Below are 26,564 nucleotides of genomic sequence, written 5' to 3'. Positions count from 1 at the left end.
CATATCATCTTTAAACAAACGCAGAAGCCCTGCCATTGTAGTCTGTACCATTACTCACATGCTGGACTATTTTCAGTTCAGTATCTCACTACACAGCATTTCTTCTTTCGTTCCACTGTCAAACTGAAGCATTCCAATATCGTGTTTTTTGTATAGATGCGTAATCTTTATAGGTCACCTGTCTTTGGAAAGAAAGTTAGAACTCTCATTCATGTCTTGTGGATTGTCTCTTCAGTCATAAGTTGCCTGACGATGACTAGAAAGCCGAAAGCTGGTTCACAACAAAATGAGTATGAAATATTATTTTCGAGTGTTAATACTGTGCGTTTCAATTTTTAATAAGTATTGGAAATTTTTAAGTTGAGAACGACAGAGATGAAGTCCAGGTCGTCCTGTATACAGGTTGCCACACTCTCTTAGGGATAATATTATTTTGATGCTAACGCATCCCAAACTAAGTACTTTGAAAACAAATAAAAACAAATAGACGGAATTGAACATTTAGCTTTTTATTGAAATAGACACCTTACACCTGACAGCAACGACTTACATCCATAGCAACAGGCCAAAGTGACAACTGCCAATCTCACTGCATGCACTACAAAAGCCCAAAAACATGTACTGCTCTCTCACAGATATTCTTCTCGTCTACACTACATCTACATCAATATGAATACACTGCAATTCTCACTTAAGTGACTGGCAGAGGGTTCTTCAAAGCACCTTCAGACTATTTCTGTACCGTTCCACTCTCTAACAACGTGTGGGAAAAGTGGACACTTAAATCTTCCTACGCGAGCTCTGATTTGTCTTATTTTATTATAATGACCACTTCTTCGCATTTGGGTTGGCGACAATAAAATATTTTCACAATCATATGCATAAATTGGTCACTGAAATTTCGTTAACAGATTTCACAACGAAAAACGCCTTTGTTTTGTGATTGGCATCACATCTCACCTATCATATCCGAGACACTCTTTCCTCTATTTAGTGGTAATACAAAACGAGCACCCCTTCCTTGACGTTCTTCTATGTCGTCCGTCACTCCTATCTGGTAAGGATTCCATCCAGCATAGCGGTACTCTAGCAGAGGACGAACAAGCGTAGTGAAGGCAGTCTCTTTAGTAGACCTGTTCCACCTACTAAGAGTTCTGCCTATAAACGTGGCCTTTGATTTACTTTCCCCGCAAAATTATCTGTGAACCTTTCCAGCTTAAGTTGTTCGTAATTGTGATTCCTAGGTATTTAGTCAAACTGACAGCCATTACATTTGTCTGATTTATCGTGTAATCGAAATTTCACGGGTTTATTTTTGTACCCCCATGTGGATGACCTCACACTTTTCCTTATAGAGAGGAAATTGCCACTTTCCGCACCATTCAGATATCGTGTCTAAGTAATTTTGCATTTCGTTTTGATCTTAGGATGACTGCACTAAATAGTAAATGACAGCATCATCTGCAAACAATCTAAGAGAGCTGTTCAGGTCGTCCTCCAAAACGTTTATGTAGGTTAGGAACAGCAAAGGGCGCATAACATTTCCTTTGGGAAAGTCTGATATCACTTCTGTTTTACTCGATGATTTTCCGTCGATTATACGTACTGTGAGCTTTCAGAGAGGAAATCCCCATTCCAGTCGCACAACTGAAACGATACTCCTTAAGCAAGCAATTTGATTGGAAGTCTCTTGTGAGAACTGGTGTCACAAGCCTTCCGGAAATCTAGAAATGTGGAATCAATTTGAGATCCTCCGTGGATAGCACTTATTACTTCTTGCGAATAAAGAGCTAGTTGTGTTTCACGAGAACAATATTTTCTGAATCTGTGCTGACTGTGTGTCAACAGACAGTTAGTTTCTAGGTAACTCACACACTGAGGTGACAAAAGTCATGGGACACCACCCAATATCATGTCGGACTTCCTTATGCCATGCGTAGCGCAGCAGTTCGACATGGCAAGGACTCAACAAGTCGTTGGAAGTCCCCTGCAGAAATATTGAGCCATGCTGCCCCTCTATAGCCGCCCATAATTGCGAGAATGTTGCCGATGAGGACGACTGGCCTCTCGATTATATACCATAAATGTTCGATGGGATTCACGTCCGACAATGTGGGTGGCCAAATCATTCGCTAGAACTGTCCAGAATGTCTTCCAAACCAGCCGTGAACACCTGTGGCGCCACAAAAATTTTATCGTTGTTTGGGAACATGAAATCCATGAATGGCTGCAAATGGTCTCCAAGTAGTCGAACGTAGCCGTTTGCAGTCAATGATCGGTTCATTTGGACCAAAAGACCCAGTCCATTCCAAGCAAACACAGCCCACACTGATTTCCTACACCGGCATGAGGTCGATGACACGCTGGACCCTTAAACCATCGTTCCTGGTCATTATTTCTTCACTGGAAATTATTATTATTTGGCAGATTCTGTTAGCTATTGTCATGATGGTTTGGAACGAATTATCTTGCCTGTTTTTGATGATACATTGGGATGATAAAAGTCGGGGGATATTCCTAATATCGGTCGAACCCCCTATGGCCCATCGTAGTGCAGTAACTCGTCATAGCATGGAATCACCAAGTCCCCTGCAAAAATATTGAGCCATGTTGCGTGTGTAGCCGTCCATAATTGCGAAAGTGTTGTCGAGGCAGGATTTTGTTGGAGCCATCAGCAGCTTGCACAGTGCTCGGTTGACAACTTGGGCTCATGGCTTCGTGGGGTCTGCGCCACACTCGAACCCTCCTATCAGCTCTTCCCAGCTGAAATTGGGATTCATCTGATCAGGCCACGGTATTCGTCTAGGTTCCAACCGATGTGGTCACGAGCCCAGTAGTACCGCTGCAGGCGTCGGTCGTCTGTTGCCATAACCTGTCATCGCCAAACTTCACTGCAGTTTCCTATCGGATACCTTCGACGTATGTTTCACATGGTTTTTCTGTGGTTATTTCACATAGTGTTGCTTGTCTGTTGGCACTGACAACACCATGCAAAACGCCGCTGCTCTCACTCAGTCATTAAGTGAAGGCTGAGATTTGGTACTCTTGGCACACGCTTGAGACTGTGGATCTCGGAATGTTGATTTCCTCGACGATTTCCCAAATGGACTGTCCCATGCGTCTAGCTCCAATTACCATTCCGGGTTCAGAATCTGTTAACTTCCGTCGTACGGCCATAATCACATCGGAAACCTTTTCACATGAATTCTCCAAGTATAAATGACAGCTCCACCAATGCACTGCCCTTTTATACCTTGTGTACGCGATATTTATGCCATCTGTATATGTGCATTTTGCTATCCCATGAATCGTCATCTCAGTATAATATTCGAACTAAGTATATATTCCAAAATCCTAATGCAAAACTACGTTAGTAATATGCGGCTGTAATTCAGCGGATTGCTCCCATTGCCTTTCTTGAGTATTAGTGTGATCTGTGCAACTTTCCAATCTTTTGGTACCTATCTTTCGTCAAGCAAGCGGTTGTATATGATTGCTAGGTATGGGGCTCTTGTATCAGTATACTCTGAAAGGGACCTTATTGGTATGCTATAGGGACCGTTTATTAAATGCTTCGCTACACCATGTGGTACGAGCAATGGAACATGTAGCTAGCATCCAAAAAACCAGTTCACCTTCAGTTTCTGCTGGAGTTTCGGACGCTGATTCCTTCAAGAAACTATACAGAAAGAAATGCATTATGGATACACCATATACGACTATGCGTCACCAACGTCGATACAGAAACATGAACAGTTTTCAACCACGTGCGTCACACGCATTTCTCATCGAAGACCTCCCAAATCCTCGAACATTCATTTCGGAACTCTGGTTCCTCATTTCATAATTCTCACTTTAGGGTACAGTGGGGCCTGTATAGTTTTCACTTTAAGCGTTTCGAACAGTCTGTCAAGTAGAAAATAAATACATCAGTTCACAACACTGTGTCCAGAAAATGCGATACGAGCCAATAGCTACAGAATCTGTCATAAAAAGGGCGTTGTCTAGGACTACAGGCGGAAATGAACCGCTGCAACTTTGATAATGGCAGCCTACGAAATGCTTGCGTGATAGGTGGAAGAATTCAGACAATTTTGATTCCGCATGCGGAGGACAGCTACCTAAATATCAGATCTTCATTTGAGATCACATAGATATTATTCCCTCAGATGTTCCACATAGTACTATGACGTTAAATATTCAGTGCAAGACAGATCTGTTCATCAGACAAAGAAAAGAAATGTGTAATCGACCCATGAGGGTACTGGCAGGGGCCCTGATGGACGTCTTATCAACGACATGAAGGATGACGAGCATGATTTCCTAGGGTGAATCTGAGGAGAAGGAATTCATAAAAAATATAGAGTGACAATTTGAGAACTATATGAAAAAAACGTAAATTAGTTACAAACGATGGTGTGCACAAACTTTATTCAACATGTAAACATCACTACAGATATTCGGATTTAGGTTATGACGTGCTCAATGTACCTGCCAGCATTGGCGATGATGTGGCGCAGACGAATAGGGAGATTCTGCATGACCACCTGAAGTGTCGGAACATCGATGCTGTCGATGACCTCTTGAATGGCTGTTTTCAGATCACCAATGGTTTTGGGGTTATTGCTGAACACCTTGTCTTTAATATAGCCCCACAAAAAAGAGGCGCATGTGTTCAGATCCGGAGAATATGGAGGCCAATCGAGGCCCATGCCAGTGGCCTCTGGGTATCCCAGAGCCAGAATGCGGTCCCCAAAATTCTCCTCCACGACATCAAACACTCTCCTCCTTCGATGGAAACGAGCTCCATCTTGCATGAACCACATCTTGTCAAAATCAGTGTCACTTTGGATAATGGAGAAAATCATCTTCCAAAACCTTCACGTACCGTTCGGCAATCACCGCGTCATCAAGGAACATCGCACCGATCATTCCGTGACTGGACATTGCACACCACACAGTCACCAGTCGAGGGTGAAGACACTTCTCAATCACGAAATGAGGATTCTCAGTGCCCCAAATGCGCCAATTTTGCATATTGACGAACCCATCCAAATGAAAGTGAGCTTCGTCGCCAAACCAAACAGCAATATGCATACTAATTCCCATCGGGCCCCGCGGCCTACCGTGCAGTTTGAACGTCCTAACGCAAACCGTTCAGAAGTTATGACGATTTTATTTCTTATAGTTCAATAATTGTCACCTTGTAAGTCTGTCTGCTGGTTCACCTAAAATCATTGTATGCATCAGCACTGGAGGCTTGGCATATAAAAGGAAACCGAGTAACAGCATCAGTACTCAGCTCCCTTACAATCGAGCCTGGCTCCGTTTGAGACATTAATTAAATACTTTGACCACGTTCAGACAAAAGACATCAAAATCGTTAAAGTTTGCTTAATGAACTATGTCCTAATCTAAATAAAACAACTGTTTCCCACTTATAAGAATATTGCACTCTGAGTAATGAAGCTGCAGAAAGAGCACATACAGTCACATATGACTGGCAGAGAGGGTTGCGAGGGAACTACTCGTAGGGCGCTGTTGACCTCAGCGGCAGTCATTCATTTGCTGGTCTTTTCATTCAGCTGCGAGGAATTCCTTTGCTAGAACTGTACGCGGTCTGTTGCTGGTTGCTGCTATGTGATTCCAATACACGCAGAGGTGAGTTCTGAGAGCTTCGTTGTATAGCATGCCCTCAATTTACCAAATCAACCTTCAAGCTTTCACAACTAAACTCTTGATTTAAAACTATTACAATTACTCCCGTTATTCTGACCCACATCGAGTAATATTTCTACTCTTGCGCATAGTTATTTGATGAAGCTTAAAGATTTACTCGGTTTGTAAGCATGGCCACAGGAGGTGAGGTATTCGTGAGTCTTAACCATATCCTTAGACTTCTTTGTGTAACTGGTTTTATAGCCCTGAAGATTAGAAGTATCTGCCCAACAATTACACATAGCTGAAGACCCATCATTAAATTACTGTCAGTGATTCTCTCTTGTGACTCCGAAAGAATAATGACAAAGTGAAGAATGACGATTTAAATACCAGTTAAAAAAAGAAATATATTTAATCATGAAAAACATGAAATTGTGGCTTTCTGTTTTATGAAGAATGAGAATCAAAATTTTAGGAGAAGTGTAAATATTTATTCATAATCAAAATTTTTTGAGAAAACTGATTTAATTCAAATTTAAGAAGGAACAAGTTTAACAATCATGAATAGATGAATTTTGACATTCCATTTTACGAAGAAATATGACTAACAGCTCTTTTTATAGGATTTTTATTTCAGCAGAAAGAGTTTTATTTCAGAAGAAGGCACTCTATTAACGAAGAAGCAGGCTTGAACCTTACGAAGCAATAAATTTCATTTTCCTCTTTTACAGAAAAGCCATTGGCGGAAAAGTCAGTTCGAGGAGGCAATCACTACTTTGAGAAAGGAAACGTTGTAAGGGCATGTCGGAGGCATAAAATATGGTTATCTTCGCTGGACACTAACCCGGAAGTCCTTGGTCCGGCTCCCAATGACAACATAAGATTTTTCTGCGTTGGAAGACCAGGATATCAGGCAAATCACACTCGTGAGAGCAGATCTAAATCTACTTGGCTCCATAAGTAGTGATCCTGGCACACAGTGGTTAAAGTGATTAAACACAACGGCTTGTACCACAATATTATTTAAAGTAACAATTTCAAAGACGATGGACATTATGGTTTTACGTCCCGTCGAGGACAAGGCCATTAAAGAAGGAGCACAATCTCGGGTCAGAGATATATAGGGAACAAAATCAGCTGAGTACTTTTCAAAGAACTCATCGCAGTATTTTCCGTAAGAAACCACGGAAAATCTAAGTCGCTACGGGTGGATGAAAATTTAAGCTGCTCTACTCCAGAGTAAGATGAAAGTGTTGTACTACTGCGCCACCTTGCGCAGTAATAATCACCTCAGTCATCACAAAATCATTGTCACCACTGTCGAAGTCCAAAATGAAGGCTATTTAAACAATGTTCCATAATTACTAGATCTAATGTTTTAAACCTATTTGTTTTAAACTAAAATCAAACACAGAGCTGAAGAGTTATTCTGAAGATAGTGTGTGAGGTCTGTCGTAACACTGAAAAAAAAAACCGAAAAGGAGAAGTAAATCTTGAGCACCGTGCTGCTTTGATTATATGCAACTGACTCAAGGATTCAACTCGTCACGGCCTCTTACCCTTTCCTTCCAAACTTAGTATTGGTGCTCCCACGATGCTGTGATACCACCATCTTCTTCAGAAATTACAAAGGTACAGAAAGGAAGGGAGAGCACGCGTGACAAGTTGGCTTGGTTCAAATGGCTCTGAGCACTATGGGACTTAAATTCTGAGGTCATCAGTCTCCTAGAACTTAGAACTACTTAAACCTAACTAACCTAAGGACATCACACACATCCATCCCCGGGGCAGGATTCGAACCTGCGACCGTAGCGGTCGCGCGGTTCCAGACTGTAGCGCCTAGAACCGCTCGGCCACCCCGACCGGTGACAAGTTGGAACACTGCGTTTGTCCGTGGTGTGTGCTCAGTGTTAATTTCTTAGATAGAATGAAAATATAAAAAATGCACATAAGGATAGCCATGGACGGACTCACTTGCAGAATCATCGTGACGGAGGCGGCTGCGCTGAAGCCATTGCGGCGCACGCCCGCTATAAAGAACGCGATTACGAGGAGCTGCCACGCCATTAAGCCGACGCGGCTGTTGGTCCACTGCTTGACGTCCACGCCCAGAATTCTGAGAGCACACACGCTTCATAAGTACCACATAAATTTTACTGCTCTTCTAACATAGCCTTCCCTTTGATCGAAATGCATTGGTGAAAAAAATCACAACAGCAAAAAATAATTAACGTAGAGTAATGAAATTTCCGGAATACATTTCTCTAGGTAATACATTTAAGTGACTGACGTTGCAAGATCACAGTTTAATGTAAGCGCGAGATAAGCCTTTGCAAGTGTGACGTGCTGGTACATTAATAACTGGTGTAATGGCCAAAATGTTGAATGCAAACATGTAAACGTACATTCATTGCGTCATGCAGGTACCGGATGTCACTTTGTGGGATGGAGTTCCATGTCTGTTGCATTTGGCCAGTCAGTACATGGGCGGTTAGTGATGGTTGTGTATGATGCTAGAGTTGTCGTCCAATTATGTCCCATATGTGCTCGAGTGGACACAGATCTGGTGTTCGAGCAGGCCAGGGCAACACGTTGCCACTCTGTAGAGCATGATGGGCTACAACAGCGGTATATGGGCGAGCGTTATCCTGCTGGAGAATACCCCCTGGAAACTGTTCACGAATGGCAACACGACATGTGGAATGACCAAATTAACATAGAAATATGCAGTCAGGGTGCGTTGGATAACCATGAGAGTGCTCCTGCTGTCATACGAAATCGCACTCCAGGTGTAGATCCAATGTGTCTAGCACGCAGACAGGTTGGTTGCAGGACCTCAGCTGGCCTCCTCGTGACCAACACTCGGCCATCACTGGCACCGAGGCAGAACCAGATTTCATCAGGGAACACAACAGACCTCCACCCTGCCTTTCAATGAGCTCTTGCTTGAAACCACTGACGTTGCAAGTGGAGGTGGTTTGGGGTCAGTGGAATTCACGCTACGGCGCGTGGTTCGGAACTGTCCTTGAAGTAACCAATCTGTAACAGTTCGTTGTGCCACTGTGGTGCCAACTGTTGCTCAGATTGGAGCAGCACGTGCTGTACGATGCAGCGGAGCCAATCACCGAACACGATGGTCTTCCTTCTCGGTAGTGCCAAGTGGGCGTCTGGAACCCGGTCTTCGTGCGACTGTTCATTCTCTTCGCCACCCCTGCCGGCAATCACGCACAGTGGCTACATTCCTGCCAAGTCTTTCTGCAATATCACGGAAGGAACATCCAGTTTCTCACAACCCTTTTACATAACCTCGTTCACACTCAGTGAGGCGTTGATAACGGCATCTATGTCGCCTTAAAAGCATTCTAAACTAACACCACGTCCAATCTCGAAGGTAACTAACTACACGACCGTTACTGCCTGTATTTGAAGCAAACCTAATTTACATCCTCATAGTGGCACCCGAGGAATCTTCTCCACTGCTCACACAATTTTTTAGAGAAAGCCTCCTTGTTGGTGCAGTTTTGTTGCCGAACACATCTATCCCGCTCGCCCCAAAGATGTTCTGGACTTGGGCTTGGCCATTCGAATGCCTTTACTTTATGCTGCTTCGGAAATGTCTTCAGATGGCCAGAAGTAGGCTTTCTATCGTTGTCACGCTGTAACTGTCAATTACGAGGTATATTTTGTCTTCCATGTGGTATCATATGGTCTGTTAATATTTTACCATACTTCAGATTATCCATTATCCCATGAATTTCCACAAGAGGACCTACATCACTTCGTGAGAAACAGCCCCAAACCGTGGTGCTTCCTCTCCTCCAGGCTTCATGGTGGCTACTTGGTACTTTCTGTCATTCCTCTTGTTTCTCGGTGGTCGAACGAACTGAATCCCGCCTGACGAGAGGAGATTAAACTTGGTTTCATCACTCCACAGCATTTTTGAGCAGTCTTCAGCAATCCATGACGCATACTTCTTAGCAAACTGTACTCTGGTCTTCCTATTTTCCGCACTTATTGTAAGTTTTCGAGAAGATTGTCTGCCATTCAGATCTATAGCTGCCAAACGACGTTTAATTGTCGAAACATGGAAGTTAGCCCTGTGTTTTATCTGTAGTTCATCGTGTATTGCTCGGGCTGATTTTTTTCGGATCAACCATTCGATTGCCTCAGGATGACCCTGCTTTTTTTTGGGTGTTCTTTCGGGGTCGACCACTTCATGCATTGTTTGAATGATATTTCCGCCATTTGCCTGTGCAACTTCTTTATTTTATATTACTCTCATGATTTCTGCTTTATGCCATTATCCAGTACAACAATGTTGGGTGTAATTAGACACTTTCTTAAGCGCAGTCATTGTCACATAACAAGGTCTAATTATATTCAACATTGTGGTACTTGATAATGGATTAAGCCCTAAATCAAGAGAGTAACATAAAATAAAGAATTTGTACAGTCAAACAGCGGAAATATCATTCAAACATTATTACATGACTGTGGCCCAAAAATATGAAAAGATTGTCAACTTCGTGCGCTATTCTCCATCGTCCACCCTTTTTTTCTGAAGCCGCTCTCAGACACCCTCAAGCTGTTGTGAGATACCAAACAGCTCCGCAACGAAGGATTGAGTTTGGTCTCGACTCAATGCTGTTAAGACAACTTGTCTGAAATCTACTGAATGCTCTTTAGCTTTAGGCATTGCTGTAAGTAAATAAAACATTAGAATTAGATTTGATTTATGTAGTTAGGTTTGTTGCAGTCTTCCCATTCTACAAAATACTTATGGACCCCTTGCAAACATTGTTTATGGCTGAAGTCCACGTTTTCCTGCACTCGGGAATAAATACATGTAACCGCGGCGTGGTCGAGCAGTCTTCTGTCTGAACAATCGGCTTGTTTGGATTTTGCATATACATAAACACGCCTACTAGACTGCTAGTTTAGCCACGAAATACCCTTGAGCGATACTGCATGATATGTTAGCCTGGTCAGTGCTGTTTGACGGGGAATTTACCGGGTGATCAAAAAGTCAGTACAAATTTGAAAACTTAATAAAACACGGAATAATGTATATAGATAGGTAAAAATTGACACACATGTTTGGAATGACATGGGGTTTTATTAGAACCAAAAAAAATCAAAGTTCACAAAATGTCCGACAGATGGCGCTGGATAGCAAAACGTCAGTAGCTGCTACCGTGACGGGTGAGAGGTACGCCGATATGTTAGAGAATCGCATCATCCCCAGCCTGGCTGATAAACACCTGCTGGAACGTACGATGTTTATGCAGGACGGCGCTCCACCCCATATTGCTAGACGCGTGAAAGATCTCTTGCGCGCGTCGTTTTGTGATGATCGTGTGCCCAGCCGCCACTTTCATCATGCTTGGCCTCCCAGGTCCCCAGACCTAAGTCAGTGTGATTATTGACTTTGGGGTTACCTGAAGTCGCAAGTGTATCGTGATCGACCGATATCTCTAGGGATGCTGAAAAACAAATCAGACGCCAATGCCTCACCATAACTCCGGGCATGCTTTACAGTGTTGTTCACAACATTATTCCTCGACTACAGCTATCGTTGAGGAATGATGGTGGACATATTGAGCATTTCCTGTAAAGAACATCATCTTGGCTTTGTCTTACTTTGTTATGCTAATTATTGCTATTCTGATCAGATGAAACACCATGTGTTGGACATTTTTAACTTTTGTATTTTTTTGGTTCTAGTAAAACCCCATGTCATTCCAAGCATGTGTGTCAATTTGTACCTCTCTATCTACATTATTCCGTGATTTATTGAGTTTTCAAATTTATACTGTCTTTTTGATACCCGGTATATTTGCAGCCTAGCAGTCTGTGTATCATTTAACCTCTGCATTGCGGGTTATCGTGTTTGAGCTCTTCATTTATTTTGTATCTAATGTGGAAAGGGAGGGGTGACCCTTCATTTCCTAATCTGTTGTAGAAAACTAGGTAAAAATTCCGCGGTGACGAACTACTAGCTGCAAAATCCGACACTCGGATATCAGTCACGGTTTTCTCACTTCCCCACTTCGGAAAACTAATAGTCAGAAAGTTATACCAGCAGTTCAGAATGTATTTGCTGAAGTCAGATCTGAGTAAGACTTCATACTGACCATGTAATGAGCGTCTCTGTAACAGATCTTCACGTGTTTTACGTAGCACTTAATACTCTGAAATTAGTTCTATGGACCACACATCTCAAACACAGCATTGTACATGTCGCATATTTAAGGCATTTATGAATTCTGAAAGTAAATGTGAAGACAGTGGCAAGAGAAAAGTGCTCTACATATCGTGACGTTCACATCCACTTGAAAGGTTTCCTTAAGGTATGCCTAATGCTGAGTAATGCTAATCTTTTGTGAATACAAGCGTCATTGCATTTACCGTGTCTATGGAAATTGCTTCCTGTGGCGTTACTCGTCCTATGTTCAAGTGTTTCGTATTGTGCCTCATGTTTGCTGGCTAGGATCTGAGGTAGCGATGGGCTCCAGTTTACATGAATGACAGACAGGTACCCCGTTTCAGTGTTAGACACAGTCGTCAAAGCCGTGAAGCTCTTATATACCAGGGTTGAGTGAAAAGTAATGCTTCCACCTACATTAATTGGGTTTGGACGGGAATATTTTAATAAATCAAACGCAGAAATAATCCTTAGAATGTGATCTTTAATTACTCATATTCACTTTTCCACATTGTCACCAGCCAACTGGATACATTTCTGCCATCGATAAACAAGTTTTCTGAAGCCGTCACACAACCACAGTCTCACAGTTCCCTCAACGTCTTCATCAGAAACATAATGATGTCCCCGCAGATCGTGTTTCATTATCGGGAACAGATGAAAGTCAAACGGTGTTAAGTCTGGACTGTATGGACGATGCCGTACGGTGGTGAGATTCAGTCTCCAAAGTTCTGCTCTTGTGGCACGTTAAGAGTGCGGTTTAGCACTGTCATGCTGCAGGAAAACATTTCCCTTTTCCTTTCGGACCCTTGTTAGCCGTCGTTTCAGAGTTCGATGCGTTGTGATGTAACGCTCTGAATTTACTGTTGTTCCACGATCAAGGAAATCAACACGGATACCACCGTCTGGGTCTCAGAGCACTGTGGTCATGCTTTCTCCAGCTGAGGGTTGTGTCTTGAATTTCTTTTTTTGGCGCCAGTCTTTGTGTCGATATTCCATAGACTGACGTTTCATATTCGGGTGGTAATGGTGTACCCACGTTTCGTCTCCTGTTACAGTTGAATGGAGATAGGTGTCACCTTCATTCTCTTAACACGAGAGGAGTTCATGGCAAATTTCAAGTTTGTGCGCTTTCATTTCAGGAGTCAGCATCCGGGCACCCATCGTGCACAGATCTTCCGATAGCCAAGCAAAGCAATAATGTGACCCACACGTTCTTGCGAAATGCCGATTGTGCTTGCAATTTCTCTCTGAGTGATACGACGATCGTCCTGAATCAATCTATCAACATTTTGTTTGTGAAAGTCAGTGGTTGCTATAACAGGACGTCCAACTCTTTGTTTGTCACGCAGGTCAGATGTTCTCGCCTCAATATCTTTAAACTTACTCGCCCGACGACGCGCAGTACTAACATCAACACAATCACCATAAATTGCTTTCATTCTCTGATGAATCTCCTTTGGGATGACACCTTCTGCTGTCAAGAATTCAATGACTGCACGTTGCTTAAATCGCATTGACCGACCGTCTGCGCAGGATTCCATACTTACACTGTAACAACACAACCGTTCAATGCTAAGGCTTCCCGTCAACTGGAGATGTAAATAAGAGGCTACGGAACAAGCCAGTACCTGCCGCATATCAATTCTGCCAACTGTTGAAAATTTACGAAGGTGGAGGCATTACTTTTCAGTCAACCCTCGTAAGATACAGAGGCGAACAAAAATATGGAAACATTGAAAACACAACACATTACCATGCCTAATATGGTGTGGAAAAACCGTTGCATTAAAAACAGCTTCGAGTCGTCTCGGAATGGGTAAATATAGGTTCTGTATGGTTTTCAAGGAAATCTTATACCATTATTCCTGCAAAACAGTGACAAGTTCAGATAACAATGATGGAAGTAGGTTGCGATCAAGCACCTTCCTCTCCAAATTACACCACAAAGGCTCAATATTATTGAGATCTGGTGACTGTGGCGGCCAGGGGATATGCGACAGTGTATCCGCGAACTCACAAAATCAGTCCTGGACGATGTAACCTCGGTGAACAGGAGCGTTACCATATTGGAACACAGCATCACCAATGATAAACAAACATTGTACCAAGGAATCGACCTGATCAGCCAAAATGGCCGCATTATCCTTGGCAGTAACGCCACATTGCAGAGTAACTATAGGGCCCATGGAATACCGCGATATGGCTGTCCAAATCATCACCTAACCCCCTCCACCTTTCACTCTTGGGACGCAAACTCGGCCAGCAGTTTGAATCGGTGCGCAATAAGGCTCATCCGACGAATGACATTGCTGTACAGTCCTTGGTCTACGGTTTCGGCACCACGTTTTACTGTTACGGGCATTTGCAACACTCATCTGTGGTTTTGGAATACCAACTTGCCCTACAATTCCCAACGTATGGAATTTTATTTTTCGTCAAAGTGTTCTTCAATGACCGTCTGTCACGATCATGCAACACAAGTATTCGTCCACGTTAGGACTTAGCAAATGATGTTTTTTCGCTTTCCCTGTGCGCGATATAAATCTTCGATTCGGTGCCTTGAAACACCAAACACTTCGGCCATCTAGGTTACGGTAACATCCACCATACGAGCACCAACAATTTGCCCACGTTCGAAGTCACTTACTCCGTCCGAACAGGCCTTGGAAGGCCCAACGGTACCGACGGGCCGCCGTGTCATCCACAGCCCACAGGCGTCACTGGATGCAGTTGTGGAGGGGCATGTGGTCAACACACCGCTCTCCTAGCCCTATGTCAGTTTACGAGACCGGAGCCGCTACTTCTCAATCAAGCAGCTCCTCAGTTTGCCTCACAAGGGCTGAGTGCACCCCGCTGGCAACAGCGCTCGGCTGACCGGATGGGCACCCATCGAAGTGCCAGCCCAGCCCGACAGCGCTTAACTTCGGTGATCTGACGGCACAATGCACCCACAGCTACTCAGAACACCGTTCCGACCACCACTGGCACTTGCAACGTATTGAGGACATTGCACATGTGCCGTTCGTGGTCAACCTGCAGTTTGGGCTAACATCTGCATTTCTCTCCAAGAATTCATTTCTCGTGTTGTTTCTATATTTTTGTCCCGTCTCTGTACTAGTTTAGAAATGTTAGTAATCTATCATTAGATTTACATTTTTTATTACATTACACTGTCCAGTCACAATATTTTATCCAAGCATAAAATATTGTTCTAATCGCAGCAGTTCGAAGAGACTTTTAGTTTCTGGTAGGGCAGGGTGAAAATTTATCTGCTTCCAAGGATATCCGTATCTATCACATAACTAGCACGCGGTTCAACAAAGCAAATCAAGTAACTACTTGATCTCTGTAACTGTTTTGTTCATGTAGCTCTTTTAAGCAGTTCCTTAGTGTGGATTTTCTCCGTAAGGGTGAACTGGACTGTCTGGCAAAATATTTAATTTGGGTGGTTTGTCGCCACTGGAAATTCATCGTAAACTGGCGTAGGTTTCAGTACAACGAAAAATCAGCCAAAGTTGCAACTATCACTTTTTTTTACTCACTCCGTGGCTTGTTTCGGGCCGGAACACATTTTCAAATCATCGTGACGTAGTCAAAAATGGTACTTCCGAAAATGGAAACAGTTTCAGCATGATGGAAGTTCGTGGCGAAGGTTCGTTAGGAATCTGATTTTTCATTTTTTATCGATTCAGAAGTTGGCAGCTAAATTCACACGTGGAGATTTTTGTCCGAAAGATGATCCATGTGAAAGACGTCATGAAATATTAGTTTCAGAAATTGAAACGAATATTTATATACTAGTGGAAACAGCACATCCTAACACATTTGATTTCACGAAACTTTAGTGACACATGGAAACATGGACAGGGTACACTACTTGTATCTGACGATCGGTCATTAGAGATATGTGAAGTAAATGGCTTCATAGCTACATCAGAAGAAAGAGTGCGGTACATTTTACGTGAAGAATAAACTGCAAGAAAGTTTTGATAAAATGGCTGTCCCATCTGTTAAACACTGACCAGTGTAAATAGGAAAAACAAATTTTGTGCAAAATTTGGACCTTGTTTTAAAAAAAGAGGCGGATTTTGAAAGCCATTTTATTACTTTAGAAGAGACATGTGTCATCATTTCACGCTAGAGACAGTAAGTGGCGATTATCACAAAGATGGTTTGCCAGTAAGAAGCTTAAGGCTCTGGGATCCACCTTGTTCATCAGTTTTGGTATCCTTTGACCTTCACCTATTCTCATACCTAAAGAAACAAAGATGTTGAAAACTTTTAAGCCCATTCATATGAGTATTTTTCACATGCTCGAGAACCTAAATTCAGGAGTGAAATCACCTTACTGAAAATGTTGTACTTAAAAGAGGACTTCGTCGAAAAAAAGTGAATTTTTTACTTGGATTGACTGACTGACCCATCAGTACTTGGTAGAATATTTTGTACATTATGAATGAAACACACACTACACTTGGCTTAATATTCTACAATATTTATTATTTGTTACATGAACGGGTTTTCGGCTGTTACGTGATGATCAGATACAAATATAAGTATCCGATGCAGTGAAATTTTGTTGCATCAAAGATTTTAAACTAATGCAAGTACAGAGTATCTCCATTTCCAGAGATGGAAATGTTAATGCTAGAATACGAATCAAACTAGCAACGGTATCTCAGTGTAAATGTGATGTAAGTTTATTTAACTAAGATAAAATATGTGAGATATTAACTAATGAACTATAGACAAACTGCAACAGTTATACATAGAACAACATCACTGAACAATAAGATTTGGTGACATATTCCAAAGATGTGGCTGAAAAAATAATCTTGTCTTTAATAGCTCATAAATTACAAACAGACAAGATACAAAAGTGATATTAAGCAGGTGAGTGATGCAGCTGTGATTAAACAACGTAATTTTTTTAATGCAACAAGAGAAATTATAGTAACTGAAATAACGGAAATGGAGTTTGAGTAAGAAGGGTAGTTTACAACGTGCCCTGGATGGGATTATGAGTAGTCTTTCTAGTTAGAAGTGGTGAGTATCAGAACTGTGTCTGGTTATTCAGTAGTAGACCTGTGTTGATAGACATATGTTCACTCATTTCCATAATTTTAAGACAGTTCATCTTCCTTCCTTTATGGGTATGATGTAATACTTCGTGTTTCACCTCATAACTGTGGCGTTCTTTAAGCAGGTGGTCTGCAAAAGCGGAGTGTCCTTTTCTAAGTTTCCAACTTGTGTGGTGTTCCTTCATGTGGGTATATATTGCCCTGCCAGACTCACCTATACAGTATTTGCCACAGTTACAAGTAATTCTTTAAATTCCACTCTTTTCCAAAGCTGGAGTGCTGTGTTTCCATTTGAGTAAGAAGTGTCCAACATTGTTGTGCACATAAAATGATGTTTTACATTCCTCGATTTAAACTTTCTGGTTACATGGAGTGACACTTTTCCTAAGTATGGAATTGTGCACCATTCATTGCACTGTTGAGGTGGTCGGTTGAGGGCAGAGTAAAGAAGAGAGTACACCTGTTGTTTCTGATTTTTGTGCATTATGAAGTCCACTAAGGTTTGTTTGTTTGATGCCATTTAATTCCATTTGGAAGTTGGCTTCACTCATGGGGATGGGTGATGTACCATAGAATGAAAGCTATTATGTTTATGGGTCACTGGGTGTTGAGAATTGACTGGTATTGCCTTATCCGTGGTGTTAGGCTTCGTATAAATCTTGAAAGTATGAGTACGGTCACTGATGTCTATAGTTAGATCTAAATAATATATGCAGTTATCCCCAAACTCCATTCTAAATTTTGTACTGCTGTGAGATTATTTAATTAAGATAAAATATGTGATATATTAACTTAGGACCTATTGTAATTTATGCTTTATTAAAGACAAGATTATTTTTTTCAGCCACATCTTTGAAAAGTGTCACCAAAGCTAATTGTTCAATTATGTTCTTCTATGTACAACTGTTGTAATTTGTCTGTACTTTATTAGTTAATGTGTTACATATTTTATCTTAGTAAAATAATCTTACATTGCACTTACAGTGAAATACGTGCCTTGTTTTATTCCTATTCTAACATTAACATTCTCATCTCTGGAAACAGAGATACCCTGTACATGCATTAGTTTAAAATCTTTGATCCAACAAAGTTTCCTGCACCACATACTTATATTTAGACCTGATGATGGCGCAACAGCCGAAAACTAGTTTGTGTAACTAAATTTTTTACTTGAAAGAGCACAATTTTGCACTTCTTGGCCGTGAAAAGTTTCACCTTTCCAACATAAATCTAATTTTTGGGGAACACCTGGCCGAATTTCATCTGTTATTTATTTATTGCAATGAAAGTAAGTTTAATTACAATGTATTTCATGCCATAATTGTTTTATCTTCATGTACATACTCACCACACAGCACAACTGCGATGTTAAATATTTGTCAATTAACATACATATGTATAAAACATGACAAATAAAATAATTACAGGAATCACAACTTATGGAGTATGCATAAAATATTGTCAACTGTATCAAATTCTACTACAGTTGACGCTTGGATATACCATAAATATCATGTTATAAAACTGACAATATTCTATGGAAGCGCCATAGCTATTGTTTTCTGTAGTTGTGTTATTTAGCTTCTATGTTACGTTCTATGTGACCATATGTTAATTGAGGGAATACTTGAATAATACCTGCAAATACATATTGAATATAATGCAGCTGATCACATGTGTGCTGTGTGGTGCGTGGGTACATGATGATGAGGCAGTATTCTCACGAATTAGGTTTTACAAACGTGAGATACACATCAAAATAAGATAATACATACGAAAATGCCCAAAAGCAAAGAAGGCACACTGTTAGAAATACAGCTGTATTAAATATACTCTGATTGTAATAAATAAACTTAATTTTTTGTATGGCATTGAAAACTGTTTATTAAGTTGGTACATATGTTGGTAGCGTTTTTATTTTGCATGTTGTTATTCCGGTTGCCGTGGGTTTGTTTATCGATTGTCATTTTTATTTGTAGTTCACTGTTACTATTTGAATTCAAATATTCTCATTTTGTCATTTGGATATAGAGGGATGTGGGGGGGGGGGGGGGAGAAGTGGACGCTAGAAAATGGAGTGCCAAATGGAGAAATTGGAGCATTTCCGACGTATTCTTTTGTTTGAGTTCAATAGAGGCGTGACAGCAGCTGAGGCAGCTAGAAACATTTGCGCCTTGTATGAGGATAATGCCACTGGACAGAGCGCACTAAGGAAATGGTTTTCTCGTTTTAAGGAGGATCTTTTTGACAGTAGTGGCTCTCCGCGTTCAGGAGGACCTTCATTATTTGGTGAAGATCATTTAAGCGCATGAATCCACAATGATCCAAGTCATTGTACTCTAGAGCTGGCAAATGTGATGCATTGTGATCATTTCACCACCGAGCTTGACTTCTGGAAAGCGTTTGACTCGGTGCCCCACTGCAGACTCCTAACTAAGGTACGAGCATATGGGATTGGCTCCCGAGTATGTGAGTGGCTCGAAGACTTCTTAAGTAATATAATCCAGTACGTTGTCCTCGATGGTGCGTGTTCATCGGAGGTAAGGGTATCATCTGGAGTGCCCCAGGGAAGTGTGGTAGGACTGCTGTTGCTTTCTATCTACATAAATGATCTTTTGGATAGGGTGGATAGCAATTTGCGGCTGTTTGCTGATGTGCTGTGGTGTACGGGAAGGTGTCGTCGTTGAGTGACTGTAGGAGGATACAAGATGACTTGGACAGGATTTGTGATTGGTGTAAAGAATGGCAGCAAACTCTAAATATAGATAAATGTAAATTAATGCAGATGAATAGGAAAAAGAATCCTGTAATGTCTGAATACTCCATTAGTAGTGTAGCGCTTGACACAGTCACGTCGATTAAATATTTGGGCATAACATTGCAAAGCGATATGAAGTGGGACAAGCATGTAATGGCAGTTGTGGGGAAGGCGGATAGTCATCTTCGGTTCATTGATAGAATTTTGGGAAGATGTGGTTCATCTGTAAAGGAGACCGCTTATAAAACACTAATACGACCTATTCCTGAGTACTACTCGAGCGTTTGGGATCCCTATCAGGTCGGGTTGAGGGAGGACATAGAAGCAATTCAGAGGCGGGCTGCTAGATTTGTTACTGGTAGGTTTGATCATCACGCGAGTGTTACGGAAATGCTTCAGGAACTCGGGTGGGAGTCTCTAGAGGAAAGGAGGCGTTCTTTTCGTGAATCGCTACTGAGGAAATTCAGAGAACCAGCATTTGAGGCTGACTGCAGTACAATTTTACTGCCGCCAACTTACATTTCTCGGAAAGACCACAAAGATAAGGTAAGAGAGATTAGGGCTCGTACAGAGGCATATAGGCAGTCATTTATCCCTCGTTTTGTTTGGGAGTGGAACAGGGAGAGAAGATGCTAGTTGTGGTACGAGGTACCCTCCGCCACGCACCGTATGGTGGATTGCGGAGTATGTATGTAGATGTAGATGTAGAGCGTCATGCAGTGGGGAAGGCTCAAAAATCGGGTGTACTGGTACCGCGTTCTCTAAGACAAAATCACCAGGTGGCCATATGTGGAACTCTGTTTGCTCCTCTTCAACTAGCTCGTAAAGAACACCGACCATTCCTACCCTGTATCGATACTGCGGGCAAGAAATAGTGTTTTTATGCTAACATAAGCAAAGGAAAGGAATGGTTGAGCTGTGCATCTGGTGGAACAGCGACGGGGTAGTGTACTGCGAATTGCTTTCCCGAAGTGTAACCATCACGGTTGGCATTTACTATCAACAACTGAGACGTCTTGCATACGCAGTCTGAGAACAACGGCCAGGAAGACTGCGTGAAGTGATGTTACTCCACGATAACGCCCTCCTGCATTCTGCGAGACTCACCAAAAAGAAAAAAAAGTCACTATGCAGGAGTTGGGTTGGGAAGTACGAGGGTCGTTCAATAAGTGATGCCCCACATTTTTTTCTCAGAATATATTTATTGTTAAGAGTCAGAATTTATTGACGATATACATCAACATGGCTTGTCCACAGGTATTCCCTACTGGTAAAAGCTATTGTACTGCAGGAGTAGCAATGTTTTCACTGCATGACTGACACTCTCGTCATCTTCAAAGTGTGTTCCCCGTAAAGAATCTTTAAGCGGCCTATAGAGATGGAAGTCGGAGGGTGCCAGGTCTGGACTGTAAGGTGGATGTGGCAATTATGTCCAATCCAATTTGGTGATGTATTCCCGAGTTCTCAGACGTGTGTGGGCGTGCATTATGGTGTTGTAGCAAGGTTTCTGCTGGATCCTTGTCCGATCGAACACGTCGTAAACGGTTCTTGAGTTTATTCACAGTCTTCACGTATGCCTCTGAATTGATGGTTGACCCTTTTGGCATCACATCCACGAGAATGACGCCATCACAATCTCAGAAGACTGTCACCACGACTTTTCCGGCAGAGGAGGTTGTCTCGAATTTTTTCTTTTGTGGTGAATGAGGATGATGCTACTATATTGACTGGCTTTTGTTTCCGGCGCAAAGTGGTGCACCCAGCTTTCGTCATTCGTAACGATCCGTGAGAGAAAGGCCTCTACGTAAGTATCAAAACGCTCCAACAATTTAGATTAAATGGCCTGTCTTTAAATCTTGTAGTCCGCTGTGAGCACCTCTTTGAATATCCGAGGGCCTCGATCACTGCAGACGCTCTTCCAATGCTGACCGACAACTGTAGAGCCCATTGTCGAGTTGTGACAAGCCGATCAGCACGAATAATGGCATCCGCGCGATTCAACAAATCTGGAGCAGTGGCTGTGACAGAACGTCCCGCGGGTGGCTGACCATGGAGCTCTATTTCTGCATTTCCTGAGGCTGTAGCTTTCTTTACCCATCGCCCAAATGTACTCCTAACAACTGCAGCATCGCCATAACTGCACACAAACGTTTGTGGATGGTCACCACGGTTTCTTTTTCTGTACACAGGAATTCAATAACAGCACGCTGCTTGTAACGTGAGTCGTATGTAAACGCCATTTTTACACTGTACTACGGCTCTGCCATCTGCCAGAACGGTTCTAAACTTCACCGACGGACAGAACAAACATCAAATGTAAAGCACCAACAAGGACGTTTGTCTATGTATATTAATGGCATTTTTTTAATGTAGGGCGTTACTTATTGAACAACCCTCGTAATTGCGCATCCCCTTCTTCACCTGATCTTGTGCCCTCAGATTTTCACCTTTTCCGCTATCGAACAACTTCCAACGAACTTTCTTTCCGGATTAAAATGCCCTCCGATCATGGCTCGACGATGTCTTCGCCTCAAAACCACGTCATTTATATAGTCACGGAATAGAAAAGTAACTCCAGTGTTGTAAGACTGTCGTTAATAGTGAAGGAGAATATATTACTGATGATTAAAGTCTCTACTGTGTGTATCTGTGTGTTTATTAAACTTTTAGAATAACGCTACGAGCTTACGTACCAACCCAATACATTGTGATAAACTGATTTTAGACTGTATGCATTTCCATAACTGTCAGTACCTCTGCCGTGTATCACAAACCCTTCATCGCATTCGAGGCGGAAAGTGCAGGACGGCGTCTTCTTACCTGGGATGAAGCTGCATGCCGCGAAAGAACTCGTACATTATTGGCCGCGGGGGGTCGTCGGACTGGGCGCGACGTTTGCCGTCGATCAGAAGCCACAGGCACAGAGCCAGAGCTACCAGGTTGAGCGTCCCCACCAGCTCCGGATGTGCCTGATGAATTGCGTCGGCGAGGTCCGGCCGTAAGGCCAGCAGGCACGAGAACGCCAGCAAGGTTGTCACGTGGTACGCTACGCCGTTGAGCTGGAACACATACCCGTCACAGCCCGTCACGTGTCGTACTAGTAGTTTTATTCATCTGTAGATAGATTTTACAGACATATCGGACATATCGTGGTACTGCAATTTAAGAACAAAAAAAAAAGTAATTCGTGTGCAGGGTGTAACGGGACATCCTCCTCTAGCATTACTTTTCCTCAACAGTAGTTGTCGATACCAGTATTATTTTTCGAATTTTGAACAGGTCACTATTATCTCGGTTGCGTTTGTCAAAACTTTCGTATGATTTTATTCACAATATGTTATATTCCAAACTAACAGTTGTGAAAAGGAATTACTTTATTTTGTATGTTATTATGGACAAATACTAGTTCTGAATGTACAGTTAAAATTATTTTTTTAGAAAAATTTTAAATTACGAATTATTTGGCACACTTAAAATATCTGTTAATAATTACGCAATCTAGTATTGTTTATTATGTTTATTTCTGGATTCATTTATGAAATAATAATCGAAATTGATAGAAATTCATTTGTCAAGAAAAATTGTAAACTATTTGGAAAGTGGTTATTACAGCAGAGTGAGTTAGTAGTAAGCATGCCTTTGATACGATCGGACGTAATTTTATATTTTGGGCGAACAATGTAATTTCAGCTTTGTTAATACGAAAATTCAAAACACTGTATGATATACTAAAACGTGACAAAATGTATTAACGTGACAACAAAAATTTTGCAACAACGATCTTCAAAATTATTTAGATAAATTCAACCATGAAGACCTGGAATGTGAAAATTTCAGCTTCAGGACAAGAAGACCTGGGGCCAACTCTACACGAAAATTTTATTGTAATCTTCGTTTCTCTCCAATTGTTCATAAAAGACTTTGCTTATTGTGGACAATAGCTGGAATGAGGAAGGAGGTGGCAGATACAAGGGATACTCGCAAATACCTCCGAGACTCCAGAAGGTGACTGCGCGAAAACTTGTAGAGTTTGAGAAATATGATTGATATCAGTGGATAGAGCATCTCTCCAAGTTGCGAGCCGTGGTGTAATTGCACTGGGGGGGAGGCACGTCACTACACGTAGACGAGGCATGCGCCTTCAGACGGGTAAGCTAATTAACAGATTTCCAAAGCAGGCTGCTGACGCGCCTTCATGGGAAACTTGTGTCACTAACAGAGTTGTAACACTACCGCAGACTACCTTAGACTATCAGAAATATGGGAAGACAACGGTAGCTTTCCTAGTAGCTTTGTTCAGTTAAGGTCGTACCCGTGTTACTTCTACGTTAGGTGTGTTAAATACTCATCGGGCATCAACTAATAACGATCGCTTTCTTTACATCTGCGATCACTGCCTTACTAGATTCCCCTAATACCAGAAGCGGTAAACCACCTAGAAACTGAGTGAGGGAATATAGATGGCTACGTAACATACATTTTTGTTCTACATAGTTATCCTCTTGTCACTTAAAAATAAACAGTATTTATAGCAAAACTGAACTTCTCAATGTTTAATTCAGATTTTATTCCAAAAATGTTGATTTGTAACTTTAAACAAGGAGATATTGTAAGAAAGATAAAGAAAGAATACAGATTTTTCCACAACAAAAAGGTAAAATTAAAAAAAACTGCAAAACAAAAAATTTATCAAACATAGCTTCAATACTTCGTCGAACTTACATAAAACATGTTCTGTTATTCATATACAACTTTCGCATTTATCAGTAATAATAGGAAACTCTTGCCTTTGATCATGATAAATAACGTTCTGAGTACAAAATAACAACAATTATATATATCACTTGTACCAAAAATAATTGCTTTGATTATATAAAAGCACTGAAGTTACACGATCAACTAACTTCTACTACTTACGAAATGCAATTTTTTAGTGTGTAAGGAATTAAAATACACAACAGATTAACATTCAATGATGCGCTATTCTAATTATGCGAAACTCAAACAAACAAAGAAACAAACAAAAATGGTCGGCACCCAGTTTCTCTCTTACGCGTTCATTCATGTTCCTTTCTCTACCACTGCTACCAATTCTGTCGGTAATCCTACCATTTACTACGTCACTTAAGCAGTGTACCACAGCTCCCGAACCGTAGTTTTGTTACAGCGCAACTCCATCGCCTTCAATGAACTGCGTGTGTATTGATGCTTGCCGCATACTGAGCATCTGTAATGTGAGTCACATACTGAGCGTCTGTAATGTGAGTCAAAACCTTGGAGAGGTGCTTCCTCCACTCATATGTGCAAGTTATCTGTTTATCTGCATTTTCGCGAAATCATTTTCTGAAACCCCAGAGGTACTTGCGAACAATCCTATACAGGCAGTTACATACTTACAGATCAAGTTTGATGACAACGGGACAGTTATTCGGCCGTTGTTTTATAGTGGGAACCATCCCTCTATTTGCATAAAATAGAAAGACCTTAAGTACAAACGAAGCAGCACGTCCACGTTTAAAACCATTTGGAGCACTGAAGAACAATCGTGAAAGCGATTTATTTTGAGTGTTTCTGACGTGTCACACCAGCTCTATTTTCCAAAAGTGGTACGTTTGAGTTTTATGAAACGAATATGCTTTAGAAAAATTAATATGGAAAAACTAAATGATGGACATCTTATTCCCTGAAATCTGCTTATAAACGGATGAAATGCTGTCAACTACAGTATTTGAACTGAGATCGTCGTATACATCTATATCTACATAGATACTCTACAAATCACATTTAAGTGCCTGGCGGAGGGTTCATCGAATCGCCTTCACAATAATTTTCTATTATGCCAATCTCGTACACCGTGAAGAAAAAACCAACACCTATAGCTTCCCGTGCGAACTCTGATTTACCTTATTTTATTATAATGATCATTTCTCTCTATGTAGGTCACCGTCAACAAAATATTTTCGCATTCGGAGGAGAAATTTCGTGAGAAGATTCCGCCGCAACGAAAACCGCCTTTGTTTAAATTATTTCCACTTCAAATCCAGTTCATTTCAGTGACCCTCTCTCCCCTATTTCGCGATAATACATAACGTGCTGCCCTTCTTTGAACTTTCTCGATGTACTCCGTCAATTCCGTCTGGTAAGGGTCCCACACGGCGCAGCAGTATTCTAAAAGAGGACGGACAAGCGTAGTGGAGCCAGTCTCTTTAGTAGATCTGTTACATTTTCGAAGTGTCCTGCCAATAAAACGCAGTCCTTGGTTAGCCTTCCCTACAACATTTTCCAAGTGTTCCTTCCAATTTGTTGTTCGTAATTGTAATTCCTGGGTATTTAGTTGAATTTACAGCCTTTAGATTCGACTGATTTATGGTGTAAGCGAAGTTCAGCGGATTCCTTTTAGCACTCGTCTGGATGACCTCACATTTTCCGTTATTTAGGGTCAATTGCCAATTTTTACACATACAGATATCTTTTCTAAATCGTTTTTCAATTTGTTTTGATCTTCTGATGACGTCACTAGGCGATAAACGACAGCCACATCTGCAAACAACCTAAAACGGCTGCTCAGATTGTTCCATAAATCTTTTATATAGATAAGGAACAGCAAGGGGCCTATAATACTGCCTTGCGGGACGCCAGAAACCACATCTGTTTTACTCGATGACTTTCCGTCAATTACTACAAACTGTAACCCCTATAACAGGAAATCACAATCCAGTCACAAAACTGAGACGATATTCCATGAGCACGCAACTTCACTAGAAGCCGCTTGTATGGTCAATGTCAAAAGTCTTCTGGAAATCTAGAAACACGGAATAAATTTGAAATTCCTTGTCAATAGCACTCAACACTTCGT

The 26,564-nt window shown here is 41.5% G+C and overlaps 1 protein-coding gene across 3 annotated transcripts in view; it reads right to left on the bottom strand.

Annotated features, from left to right (window-relative positions):
• LOC126183485 (uncharacterized) overlaps positions 1–26,564 on the bottom strand; it is a 197,110-nt gene that overhangs the window by 40,204 nt on the left and 130,342 nt on the right. For all 3 annotated transcript variants that reach the window (XM_049925511.1, XM_049925512.1, XM_049925513.1), the window contains 2 exons: positions 22,529–22,767; positions 7,636–7,777 (listed from right to left, as the gene is read on the bottom strand). In XM_049925511.1, coding sequence (XP_049781468.1) covers positions 7,636–7,777; positions 22,529–22,767 — 381 coding nt within the window. The remainder of the gene's footprint in view (positions 1–7,635; positions 7,778–22,528; positions 22,768–26,564) is intronic.

Source organism: Schistocerca cancellata, chromosome 4 (assembly GCF_023864275.1).
Source record: "Schistocerca cancellata isolate TAMUIC-IGC-003103 chromosome 4, iqSchCanc2.1, whole genome shotgun sequence".
NCBI classification, from domain to species: domain Eukaryota; kingdom Metazoa; phylum Arthropoda; class Insecta; order Orthoptera; family Acrididae; genus Schistocerca; species Schistocerca cancellata.
Note: the sequence above shows the minus strand (reverse complement) of the source record. Positions and strands in the feature narration are given on the sequence as shown.